Here is a 14,100-nt window from a genome sequence, read left to right as displayed (position 1 = left end):
TTTGACGGTTAATCGAGTAATCGGTCAAATAGTTTGTCGATTAATCGAGTGATCGGCCGATTCTTTTGATGGTTAGTTGAGTAATCGGTTGATTATTTTGACAATTATCAAGTAATCCGACCTAAGCAAAGACCTAAGCCTTTAAAAATGACTTAAAATACATATATAATAACAATGAGCAATAAAATTTGGTTAAAATAAAGTATAAAAATGAGCAATCAAATGGTTTTATAAAACAACACTGTTAAAATACATAATATACATTATATAAAAAATCATCTCATGCACATTATGTATTAGTACAAATGCCTGCAGAGGGCGCCAATGGCCTGGTTTTGTTACACCTTACAGCAGATCAAATCCTTGTTTAATACTGGCCAAGTGACATTTAATTCAAATGTTTACTTTATCTTTAATATTTGGCCAATTCTGCTACACTGTAATTTCAAACATGCAAACTCAGAGGGCACTATGCTATAGTTTTTAAATGGTTTTAATACATTGTGCAGCATAAGAAAATGGTCTAATAATGCGGTTCATGGGTTCTTTGTCCGTGGAATGACAGCCCTAATATTGTAAAAAAAAAAAAAAAAAATGGTGCCGTCATGAATGTTAAAAATGCATCTGACAATCAAATCCCGAGTGCCAACATTGTCCCTTAACAGAGAACGTCATTTCAGGAAATATATATACATTATATTCTCAATATAACAAACATGAAAACCAGAGAGAACAAAGAAATGGAGGAGAAGGCTGTAAACAGAGAGAGAGATCACACTCACAGATCTTCCCTCAGGCTTTAAAACAAACAGGTCCAGGAAATTGTGTGGTTAATTGGACATGCTTACTAGATAAATCCCAATAACATAATGAGGTCATTTAATTATCTGCCATGATAAACACACCATCTTATGTGTTTTGAGTAAAGAAAAAATGTTTTTGTAACAAATAAACATCATAATCGCAATATTACTTCATATATTTCCTAGCTTTTTGAAGAAACATTTCTGTATATAGAGGATAACACTTGACAATAAGGTTCCATTTGTTAACATAAGTTAACTATACAAGGATGAACTAACTTATCTATGAAAAATACTTCTTAAGCATTTATTAATTTCAACATTTACTAATACATTATTAAATCATACGTTTTATCTGTTAATATTATTTAATGGACCTGAGCTATAACATGAACTAACAATGAACATTAATATTTTTATTAAGTAATGTTAACAAAGATTAATAAACACTTTAATAAAGTATTAATGCATTAACTACAGTTAACTAATGGATCTCTGTTTTGCAAAAAATAAAATGTGCTAGATTTGTTTTCTTGCACCAGCATTATTCCAGTTCATTCTGACCTGGAAGTGCATCTCATCACTTCCTGTAAACTACAAAAGAAAAAAAAAAGGATGTGTGAGGATGAGGTAGTACAAATGACCTTCACACATGGGAGCACTAGGGTTTAGGGGGGTGGGGGGTGAGGAAACTGTTACCTAGCAACAGATACTCCCCTTCCCTTCACTTCACTTGGCATGACTGCTCCATCTGACAGCTGCTGGGTTAGTGACACTGGAGCAGAACTAGTCAAAAAAGCATGTTTGTAATTATAACGCACGTGTCCATTACAAAGGGTAAAATTGCTGCACAACACAGTTTACTGGAAAATACAGACTAATGAGCAGAAGCTCTGGCTATGAGCATGTAAAGAAGATATTGCTTCAGAAGGTCAAGGTCAGGATTTTCATTAGATAATACATTAAATTTAATATCACATACCTCCAGAACACTTAGAATATACAGCATGTGTCGCATGGGATCGTTCTGTGATACTTTTGTGTCTTTTTGATGCTGGCTGTGATTACTGCCATTATATGGACGAACGCAAGCGGGACATTAAAGGTGCCCTAGATTGTTTTTTTACAAGATGTAATATAAGTCTAAGGTGTCCCCTGAATGTGTCTGTGAAGTTTCAGCTCAAAATACCCCATAGATTTTTTTTTATTAATTTTTTTAACTGCCTATTTTGGGGCATCATTAACTATGCACAGATTTTTTCAGCGTGGCCCCTTTAAGAGATGCGCTACCTCTGCCACACGAGCTCTGGACTCTATATTCATCGCATAAACAAAGTTCACACAGCTAATATAACCCTCAAATGGATCTTTACAAGATGTTCGTCATGCATGCTGTATGTATGCTTCGAATTATGTGAGTAAAGTATTTATTTAGATGGTTACGTTTGATTCTGTGTGAGTTTGAGGCTGTGCTCTGTGGCTAAAGCTAACATTACACACTGTTGGAGAGATTTATAAAGAATGAAGTTGTGTTTATGAATTATACAGACTGCACATGTCTAAAAATGAAAATAGCAACGACTCTCGTCTCCGTGAATACAGTAAGAAACGATAGCAACATGCTAATGAAACATTTAGAAAGACAATTTACAAATATCACTAAAAATATCATGATATCATGGATCATGTCAGTTATTATTGCTCCACCTGCCATTTTTCGCTGTTGTTCTTGCTTGCTTTCCTAGTCTGATGATTCAGCTGTGCACAGATCCAGACATTAATACTGCCTTTGCTTGTCTAATGCATCGAACAGGGGCTGGCGTTATGCAAATATTGGGGGCGGAGCCCCCGACTGTTACGTAACAGTCGGTGTTGTGTTGAGATCCGAGTGTTTTCCGAAAGTCTTTTAAACAAATGAGATTTACATAAAAAGGAGGAAACAATGGAGTTTGAAACTCACTGTATGTCATTTCCATGTACTGAACTCTTGTTATTTAACCATGCCAAGATAAATTCAATTTTTCATTCGAGGGCACCTTTAAAAAAAAATTAAAATCCTTTTGTGGTCCATAAAAGAAAAAAGGGCATACGGCATTAGAACAACACCAGGGTGAGTAATTTATGACTCATTTTTCATTTTAGAGTGAACTATCCCTTTCAGAACAGTTTTTTTCTTACATGCACATTCTTCGTAAAAGGCTTTTTTTCCCAACATAATTGCAATATAGTGAAAACCTCATGAAGTTTCTCAAAAGGAAAGAACACTATCCCAAAATGAAGGTCAGATTTATGCCCACTATCACTCAATACCACTAACTCAAAATTGTGTATGAACATGAAATGAATTGTAGATAATGGAAACTTAACAAAAGCAACTTCTCTGAGTATCCTAATTCAGAGGCATCAATGTGACTGACCATGAATTTGACATTTCTGCCTGTCCAAATGTCACACACTTCCACATGCATGAGGAAGTGTAGACCATATCATAATTTGATGTTTTATTTTCATATTACTATATTGGAGAAGGTAGGGATAACTGTAATGCAAAAATGTGACATTTCAGAGGTACATTTAAGTGCATCAATGCAACTGTGTCCTTAAACAGTGCATGAACTGGAAAAAATGTGCCAGTACTCTCTTGGACACGGTAGTGGTTCTGGCTTATTTGGTGTCCGAAATCAAACATCCCCCCTGCAAGTCTGTTCTGATTGGTTGATAACTTCTGGCAACCTTAAATCCAGGAGAGAGGAGAATTCTAGGGCCAGAGTCCGTATCTTATTTTGTAACACGAAATTTTCTTAGAATGTGTGAGACTTCCGATTTGTTTGCCACTATATAGAAAGTACCTGTCACATACAGCTGCCCGTGATTGAGCGATGAACATGGAAAAGTATTTTAAATGCTTAAAACAGCTTGTAACAAGTACATTTTGTACATGGCAGGTAAAATTAATTTTATATCAAAGCTAATTTATCCGATACTATACATGTAGGTGAATTTGTAATTTATAATTATTTTGGCCAAAGCTTAGCCATGAATTATTAAAATATGATATTGGATATGACCATAGCAAATGAACACTTCAGGCTGAATGAAAAGGGTTATGAAAAGAAAAATCTGTCCAAACAAAAGATTGATTTGATGTTTGTGAATACACCTGTGAATGCGTGAATCATTTAGAAAGCAGGTAAAGCAAGGTAAACCTGTCCAAACAGGCCAAATTCAGCAGAAAATACGAGCTTGGCACATGAATCCAGGGCGCTCTTATAAATATGTAGCCAGCACAGTTCAGCATATTTCTATTCCTGGTAACTAGTTTAAGGTTATATGACAGAGAAACGGGCCCCAGCATTCAGCTGTCTGCAGGAAATACTAGGTCAAGAAGAAGAGCAGAGAGAAATCTTCACACACACTATTCTCATATACTATCACACACTGTGGCTGGGCAATATCAAATATTTACAATATATTCATGATCATTTCACTGGCAATATCAAATTAATATTAAAGGCCACATACACATTGCAAGGTTTCAAGAGTGACAGCCACATTTAAATACAGGAGTGAATCCCTAAATTACAGCTGTGTGTGTGTACGTAACACAAATCACTCCCGAAATTGAGATGATTGACAGCATGGTAACCATAACAGAGTTCGGCCGTCTTGCGTATTTGGTATCCACTATTTTTGACTAAAGTAAAACTCCATTGAGCAAAGACTTGTTATTTTCTGCGATTTTAACTCAACCACCGTCTACTGAGGTGTTGTGTTTTTTATGTTTGTAAGGATGCTTCACTTGAAGTGTTGTCATTTCCACTTTATTATAAGCATTTTTGGACTTATTATTTGGGTTTGGTTCATAAAGCAATCAAGTTTATGGGGATTTTGAAGTGGGCATGATATTTTTGTCAAAATCGTGTGCACGTTTTACTATTTTGTTGCCTCGATTCGCTAAATCATCCGCACCATTTACTAATTCGTTCCCTCGATTCGCTAAATCATCCGCACCATTTACTAATTCGTTCCCTCGATTCGCTAAATCATCCGCACCATTTACTAATTCGTTCCCTCGATTCGCTAAATCATCCGCACCATTTACTAATTCGTTCCCTTGATTCGCTAAATCATCCGCACCATTTACTAATTCGTTCCCTCGATTCGCTAAATCGTGCGCAAGATTTAAGAATTCGTTCCCTTGATTCCCTAAATCATGCACACAATTTACTAATTTGTTTCCTCAATTTATAAATTGTGCTCATGGTTTAGCTAGTGCTGTAGTACTCGAGTCCGGCCTCGAGACGTTTTTCTGTTGTCTCGGACTCGGTGATATTTGCACTCGGACTTGTCTCGGACTTGGTCATTGGTCTCGCCACAAGTCCTAATTGGTCTCGACCGAGTCCAGTTTTTCAGTCTCACTTCTTACCGATTCCGAGCCGATCTTTTTTGTTACCAGCGGCACAGGCAGTAACGTCAGCTGCGCATTCTCGCTCTCTTCTCTCACGGTGAAGTGAAACCAGTGACACACACTCGCGCGGGCGCCTCCTCTCTCTCACTCGTCTCATTCGCTCCAGTTCCTGCAGGTTTCGTGCTCACACCGAAAGCGCGCGCACCACTGATCACGCGAATAAGCCACGCTTAGTCTCAAACAGAGACAGAAGTCAAACAGAGTCACAGTTACCAAAATGAGTGGCTTAATGCACTTAAAATATTAAATCCTTCCAAATTATGTCAAAATGCTCGTCTTGGCAATTATTCAGATAAACACAGTCAGTTTTGGATCATTAAATAACTAAGAGAACGCAACTCTTAAAGGGACAGCAGTCCAATATTCCTGCTGCTGTCTGACATGTTATTTAAAGAACAAAAGACAAAGAAAATCACTTTCTGCTCTTGACTGAATACGTTTTTAACTTTAATGGCAAGAATAAGTCTGTATTTAATATTTACAATAAAAAATACAGAAATTAAGGTAACCAACGTGGATGTGTTATTTTACATTTGATTACTTTAATTTCTGTAGTATTTCTTATCTAAATAAAAACCTACTTAACCTGAAAAATTTAGTTTCATTGCTCTCTATTCTATTGCATTTATTTGCTGTTTGGAATTTTTTTATTTGTTCTTATTTTATTACTGAGTTTTACTTTTTTTTATGAAAATAAAACTTTGTGTTGAAGAAAGGTAGATTTTTGTTTGTATATGCTGTCAATTATAGTTCTTAGAAAGAAAATCAGAATCGGCAAAAATAGGTATCGGCAGATCACACTATCCAAAAATCGGAAATCGGAATCAGCCAAGAAAATTGAAATCAGCGCATGTCTAGTTCAAACAAAAGCCACAGCAGAACTGCAATTCATATCGATGTTTTGTGAACAAATCTGTGGCTGTGTAAAAACCATGAGAGTCAATGATTCAATTACCCTTTCAAAAATACATCCACTTGTGTCGTTACTGAATGAATGAATGAATGAATGAATTGAATGTCTCGATGACTCACTCATTAAGACAGTGACTTACCGCCACCTACTGGCAGTTTTAGTTCAATTTAAAAGTATCACACATTGTAACATCATTGCTTATTTTTCTTTTGGACATTTTTAATTTAAAACATTGATTTATTTTATAAAGGTATTTATAGAGGTAAAAAAAAAAGCACTGTAATGCACAATCAGTTTAAAGGGAAAAATATTGTCCCTTAATGGAAAAGGTGTGATTGCAGCAGTCTAAGTGGAAAAGAAGGGGTATGCAGAACAATGTTAAATGCCTCAGGGTGTACGCGACTGTAAAATGTTTGGGAACCACAGTTGTAGAGAATTTAAAAACGTAATAATGCAAAAAATAATAATGCAAAATTATTATTTTAGAATCTAAGATATGCTCTAAGATATGTCTCTCACATCACATAAATTATCAATAGTTATGTACGAAGGTCTTGAAGAGGATTCTTTTTTTTTCTGTCTCTGTCTTGACTGTCTCATTTGGACTCGGACTTGACTTGGACTCGAACCTTTTGGACTTGGACTTGACTTGGACTCGACAAAGGTGGACTTGACTACAGCCCTAGGTTTAGCAAATCGAGGGAACAGATTAGTAAATCGTGTGCATGATTTAGCCTACTAGTTTTTTCCTGCATATCATGTGCAGGGCTCCGTGAAACTGTCTCGGACATCAATAGCGACTTTAATTTAGTCTTCATAAGCAAAAATAGAGTTAGCATTATGGTAGTAAATTCAAATCCTTTCTGTGAACGTAACGATTATATTCTGTTATGTTCTGTTTCGGCTTAGTTTAATTGGGCCTAATTTATCAATCTAACATAGAAACATGCACAGAAATCATCTTACGACAGGGTTCACGTGTGATTCATGAAACATTTGTATGCTGCCAATCCCATCGTGGGAATGATCGTACGTTGATAAATGTGGCAGGTGAAAACAATCGTCATTTAAATATCACAGCCCTAAAAATTCACGGTTTAGAAGCCTTGCTCCTAGAGTTTACGACATGGAAAACGTAACCTGGCCAAGAAGAGGAAGTAATCTCATGAAAGAGAGTAATTGCAAAAATGTAATGAATTTCTATAAATATTAAATACCGGTAAATAAAATGAAACATTTACAAACATTATAAATACTAAACATATAACCTAGGCTATTTTAGTTCCCCTCACTCCACAACAAATCCTTTAAATTTATCGGTAGGCTATTCAGACCAGAACAAGAATGAAAAATAAGTAGCTATTAAATTATACAACACATTAGGCTATAGCGGCTATAAATGTGTCCATATTCGCGATCTAACATTTGGTTGCTAAACTATTATTCATTATGTAAACAAGGCTTTGTACTTCACTCATGTTCCAATATTATTCACATAAAACATCATCCTTGAAAATGTGTCATTCAAGAAATAAAGAAAACAAATACGATGAACCTTCTGCCGTCTCAGCTGCATAAACAACACACTCCACAAACAAGTTCGCAGAAACTATTTGTGCATGTAAATCTAAACTCCTGGAGAAAAAAAATACATTTGTGGTATTTTTAATGGGTCACAGACACTTCTCTATTCTAATTGAATTGAATTTTAATTTGACATTTTAATCTTGTAGGAAAATAATCCTAATGAACAAAATGTTCCACCAGATTTGCTATGCTGCACACAAGTTCAACTCAAAAACTTGCGTACAAAAGCTGAGACCTGACGTGAGATTTGATCATAGCCACCGCTCACCTCCAATGCCAAGTTTTGCACGGAAACAACCGTACGGCCAATTTTCTGTTGTACATTCATTTCATAAATGAGGTACATTGTGTTTTAGTTCTGTTCCTGTTTGTCTGTGTGCCCTGTCATTTGACCTAGTTTCCCACTGTGTTAAATAAAGAGTCCTTTCACCTTTTGTCCAATTAATTAGCTCTTTTGTTCCTCTGTGTATTTACGTCCTGTCTTCATTCAGTTCTTTGTTCAGTGTCGTCAATGTTATAGTGTGCTGTAATATCTATTTCCATTGTTGAATCAGTTCAAACTGTCTATTTCAATGAAATCTGATTTAATCGTTGGTACCATATGCGTCATGACTAAAAAAAAGTTTACTGAAGTTGCCATGTGGCATTTTTAAAGGGGTCATGAACTGCATTATTTTATAATGTTTTCAGGGGTGCACTTAATAATGTTAGTATGATTTTTACATCAAAAATTGTCTTAATTTAGAAATAAAAGGCATTTTTCCTACCCTGATTTTAGCCCTCTGATTTGAACGCTGTTTTAAGGGGCGTGTCTGCTGTGAGACTTCAGTGTAAACACCCACTGCTGTGATTGGCTAAAATCTTTGCATATGAAATAGCATTATATGTGGAATTCTCTTGAAAACTTTTAGCATGTTTTTACTATTACAGCTCTCAAAGTTAACTAATTATGTAAAGTGTTGATTACATTTAGATCTATGGCATCATATTTAGATCGTGGCATGAAAGGTTGCAGTGATGAGCATGTAGCTGATCACAGACATGTTGAGCGCATTAAAGGGTTAGTTCACCCAAAAATGAAAATTATGTCATTAATGACTCACCCTCATGTCGTTCCAAACCCGTAAGACATCCGTTCATCTTCAGAACACAGTTTAGGATATTTTAGATTTAGTCCAAGAGCTTTCTGTCCCTCCATTGAAAATGTATGTACGGTGCACTGTCCATGTCCAGAAAGGTAATAAAAACATCATCAAAGTAGTCCATGTGGCATCAGTGGGTTAGTTAGAATTTTTTGAAGCATCGGAAATACATTTTGGCACTTTTACGTCGCCGTGGTTGTTTTTGGCGATTAGGACATCCGCGACATGCACACTTACGCATCATTTTAAAAAATATAGCAATACCAAAATACAAACAATGTAGAATAGCTTGAATACAGTGTTTGTCTCCCTCAGACTGTAAACGAAGCTCTGGCGCACCAGATAACACGTCAGCAGCGTCACTGCGGAGTCGTGAACCACACTCCGGAGCAGAAGGGGGCGGTAATGCACCAATAAACTGGATGTCAACTGCCGTAAAATAGGAAAAAAAGAAGAAGAAGCAGCGGAGTCGTGAACGCGGATTGACAACAGACCCGGAAGAGAATACAATGCTGAATAAAGTCGTAGTTTTTGTTATTTTTGGACCAAAATGTATTTTCGAAGCTTCAAAATGTCGCGGATGTCCTAATCGCCAAAAACAACCACGGCGACATATAAAAGGATTCAATGGAATCAATTCAATGGAAAGGATTCCGGAAGAGAAGACAATGCTGAATAAAGTCATAGTTTTTGTTATTTTTGGACCAAAATGTATTTTCGATGCTTCAACAAATTCTAAAAAAACCCACTGATGTCACATGGACTACTTTGATGATGTTTTTATTACCTTTCTGGACATGGACAGTATACCGTACATACATTTTCAATGGAGGGACAGAAAGCTCTCGGACTAAATCTAAAATATCTTAAACTGTGTTCTGAAGATGAACGGAGGTCTTACGGGTTTGGAACGACATGAGGGTGAGTCATTAATGACATCATTTTCATTTTTGGGTGAACTAACCCTTTAATGCAGTGACCTCGTCATTGTAACTCGATTTCTGTACACTACTGAATGCTTTCATCATAACTAACAGTGCAAACACAATGTAAATAAGATTCGTTGTTTCTAACGGGAGTTTTGGTGCGAGTCCAGAACACTCAAGCTGTTTGATTGACAGCTCCAGCAATTGTAAAGGGAGCGTTTTTTTGATCAGTTTCTATTTACAATTTAATCACAGTTTAAATAACAGATTATTTTCATCCTACTAAGAGAAACATTGTGAAGTTGACCATGTAGTCACTGGTTTGATTTACTGACAATAAGCAATGATTTAACCAAGAGACTGTCATGACTCAAAAATCACACACCCATATCATCTGTTCACTCAGTGTTTCCGATTCATACACATTTATGCAGACTAAAATGAGTAAAGGTGCCTGAATTGTTCTTGGTATCTCACACTTACTGACACGCACAACCTTAATCAACAACAACAAACACTAAGACTCTTATGCTCTGTTATTGCAGCTAATCACAGAATATAATGATTAACGGATTTGTGAGATGCCCATGATCATTCAAGATGGCCTTGGCAGCTGAAGACAGTCCATTCAATCCACCAGCAATGCCAATAAAACAGCGTAACTGACAGATTAAACAACATCCGTCTTTCAATCAGACATCAGGGCACGCCGAGCATCAGGGCTTTTATCTAAAATGCATTTCAGAAACACTTTCAGTTATAGAAGCTATAATATAAACTTCTCAACAAGCTAATTTGATGACCGTAGCACAAATGATGCAGGACTGGGACATTTATTGGCATCTAAAGGCTTAATGTGTATACAAACCCATAAAAATGACTCACAATAATTACTAAGCTAAACAATATAGAAAGTGCGTGCGCACCACTAAATATAACACCACGCGGATTTGCCCTTGCTAAATGCTATGCCATCTCTGCTATTACAGGCTCTGTTTCATATGAGTCCTTCACTAGAATGGAATATGAGTCAACAGAGAAAGATTTTCAGCTGAGTTGTGTTTTCATTTCAAGGTGCCCAATAGCATTTTTCAAGCCAAGTGAAGAAGGGCGCTGAGCATTCAAACACTTAATTATCTGACAGAGAAAATGCTTATATATTAAACAGTATCAAATACTATTAGCAAAGATAGTGAGCACAGCATAACCTTGAGAGCTGAACTTACGTTCTCGATCTTGTCCAGCCACTCCTTGTTCTGAGCAAGTTCTGCCATGAAGGTCTGATGTTTCAGCCACTTCTTATGAAGCTTCTGAGTCTCGTCGTGGGAGGTGTCGCGAGCCATTAGCATCTTTTCTGCCACCCAATCACCAATCTATGAAACACACAAAACCATAAACGCATTAGAGGAAACACACTCATAACTCGTGTCTCCAAAAAAATCAATTAATTTATTTATAGAAAAAACATTACAAATGGATTTCAGACTAACTTACATACACCTCGTCTATAATAAATGTTTTACATTTAATATTATAATATCAATATATTAACATTTGAAGAAAAATCTAATTCAGTGTGGTGTAACCAAAAAAGCATATTTGTTAAAAAAAAGTGTGTATATGTATATTGAAATGACCTTATTGAAATGCAAACATGTACAGTATGTGATCAGCACACCAAGCTTCCACCAAATCATTTAATTATAATATTACCACAACACACAAATCATTTAACCCAGTAAAACACTGTTAAACTACTTTTACAAAAGACTATGAAAATAATCTTCAAAAAGTTTCCCACGCACAAGTGATCCCAAACAGCGCTTCACTGTATTATTCATTCCTGTACAAACCACCAGTGTTGGGGAAAGTTACTTTTAAAAGTAATGCATTACAATATTGTGTTACTCCTTAAAAAAGTAACTAATTGCATGATTTTTTTATGAAAAAAATTCTTTACATTACTTTTGCGTTACTTTTTCACACCTGGGCTGGGTTTGCTTGTTTTTTAATCACAACAAAAAAGTTTTATTTTTAAGTTTTATAAGGCTCTTTCACACCAAAAGTGAAACGAATAAGCCTCAGGCTGAAGGAAGTGCATATTCACACCTGTACAGTAGAGGGCGCAGCTCAAACAAACCTTTCAGCTGTGCTGCCATTCTGGATTAAAGAAGAACACGATACAGGAGGAGGAAGTTCAACACTCTTATTTCTAAATCTAATCTAAAGTAATTTTTGCTTATTAGTATGGTTGAACTGGATCATTGAAGATCAGCAGCAAAGATATTGGTTAATAAAGTGAGATTAAATACATAAAGTATATTTGTGTCATTTAATATAGTTAATTATAACAGGTTTGCGTAAAATTCTGAGATTGTATTTCACTGTTTTTATTCATTTTGAGGAATACTGAATGTTTTCATGCAAGTGCGATGAGTAAATTCATATTCACATTTAGTCTAAAACTACAATAACCATCATGTTCACAAAATGCACACACCTCTGCACTTTATTTCTCTCAACATGAGGACAGGAGAGCTGTCAGTCAATAAAATGTGAAAAAGTAACTTAGATATTTTGTTGTAAATTGAAAAAGTAATGTGTTACTTTACTAGTTACTTGAAAAAGTAATCTGATTACATAACTCAAGTTAATTGTAATGCGTCACAAACCACAGTATATCGTATACCTTTTATTATATAATATAGTAGTTGACTTCCTGAAGTAAATCTTAAGCAGTGTCCTTTTGTGTGACATGCATTACTTCATCTAAAACTATTTTAAACAACATTTAATTATTATATTTGTACTTCTAAAAATTACTTGCAGGACTATTTAAGTGAAATGCAAAAACTGATTATCAAAATAGTGAAAAACAAGTCACAGTACCTAAAATACACACTTTACATACAATAACATCAGAAATGTATATACATATTTCATGATTATATATAAAAATAGGTTTTACAATATAAAAAAATATAAAAATAATGTTTTGGGAAAAAATTTTTTTTTATTTGAACTAGAGATACATTATTATGTCATGTTATAATTACCACCTGAATCAGGCTGTGGAGAATCTGTCACTCAAGTTCCCAAATCCACATTGTTCACTTTCAGCCCAGGTGAGCAGCAAAACACAACACACACGAGCAGTCCAAAAACTGTGCTGGATGAAATATTCAAGACATGTGCAGAGAACTCAGTGTGCACTATTTTTGGACCATCTGTATTAAATCCAGTGAAAACAAGAAGTGGTTTACATCTTAGCAAAAAACAAAGAAAATCCCCAAAAAAGTACAAGACTTGCAGTCTCGAGCCCGTGCAGAGGCCTGCCTGAGTTACAGCGAGGAGAGAAATGAGCCCAGTAGCAGTGATTATTGATGTTACAAACGCTGGCCACGGACAGAGAGAGAGAGAGAGAGAGAGAGAGAGAGAGAGTGAGCGTTGGAGAGTGCCAAGAGGGAGGATGTGGGGACCGTTTTTCCCTCCCCTCCTCCGAGCGATCCAGACACACTCTTCACCCCGTTTGTGCAGCGTCTTGCATCTCAAACAAATCCATATTGTTTTTTTTTCAGTCCGCGCCACCCTCTTTTCTCTCCTCCTCCTGTTTTGTAATATAAGCTTGACTCAATACTGCAGTGCCTCTTCTGCCTGAGCTGAAAGACCCGATTTCTCCCGCTGCAGCATCCACGATGAGAGAAAAGCATACGGGGAGACAGATAGACGGAAAGCGAGGAAGAGAGACGAGGAGGGAGGGGGAGAGAACCACATAGAGAGAGAAAGAGAGAGAGAGGGAGCCTACGTAGTTCCAAGCGTCACAAGGACAACACTAGGCTCTTTAAGCGGGCAGAGAAGCGAATACGTATGAGTGATTGAAACGGAGGGAAGGGAAACAGAGAACCAAAAATACCTCTGTCACATAATCTGTCAGATCACAACACTCTTAAAAATAAAGGTTGCAAAAGGAGATGTTCGTAGCAATGCCATAGAAGAACCATTTTTGGTTCCCCAAAGAACCTTTCAGTGAGCAGCTTATAAATGAACAATTTTTCTTAGTGTGAAGAACATTTTATCTAGAGAACCTTTTTTCACTATAAAGAACAATTTGTGGAATGCAAAGGTTCCATGGATGAATGATAAAGGTTCTTTATTGGCATCTATGGTTCCATTAAGAACCTTTAACATGGAACTTTTCCATTTATTTTAAAGGATTAGTTCACTTCAGAATTAAAATTTCCTGATAATTTACTCACCCCCA

General features: G+C 36.2%; 1 protein-coding gene across 2 annotated transcripts in view; it reads right to left on the bottom strand.

The window, feature by feature from the left end:
- The window catches only part of LOC137022555 (spectrin beta chain, non-erythrocytic 4-like), a 92,311-nt gene that overhangs the window by 35,914 nt on the left and 42,297 nt on the right, over nt 1–14,100 (bottom strand). For both annotated transcript variants that reach the window (XM_067388945.1, XM_067388946.1), the window contains exon 18: nt 11,066–11,212. In XM_067388945.1, the coding sequence (XP_067245046.1) occupies nt 11,066–11,212 (147 nt within the window). The remainder of the gene's footprint in view (nt 1–11,065; nt 11,213–14,100) is intronic.

Source organism: Chanodichthys erythropterus, chromosome 7 (genome assembly GCF_024489055.1).
Source record: "Chanodichthys erythropterus isolate Z2021 chromosome 7, ASM2448905v1, whole genome shotgun sequence".
In the NCBI taxonomy this organism is placed as follows: Eukaryota; Metazoa; Chordata; class Actinopteri; order Cypriniformes; family Xenocyprididae; genus Chanodichthys; species Chanodichthys erythropterus.
This window is presented reverse-complemented; position numbering and strand designations above follow the sequence as displayed.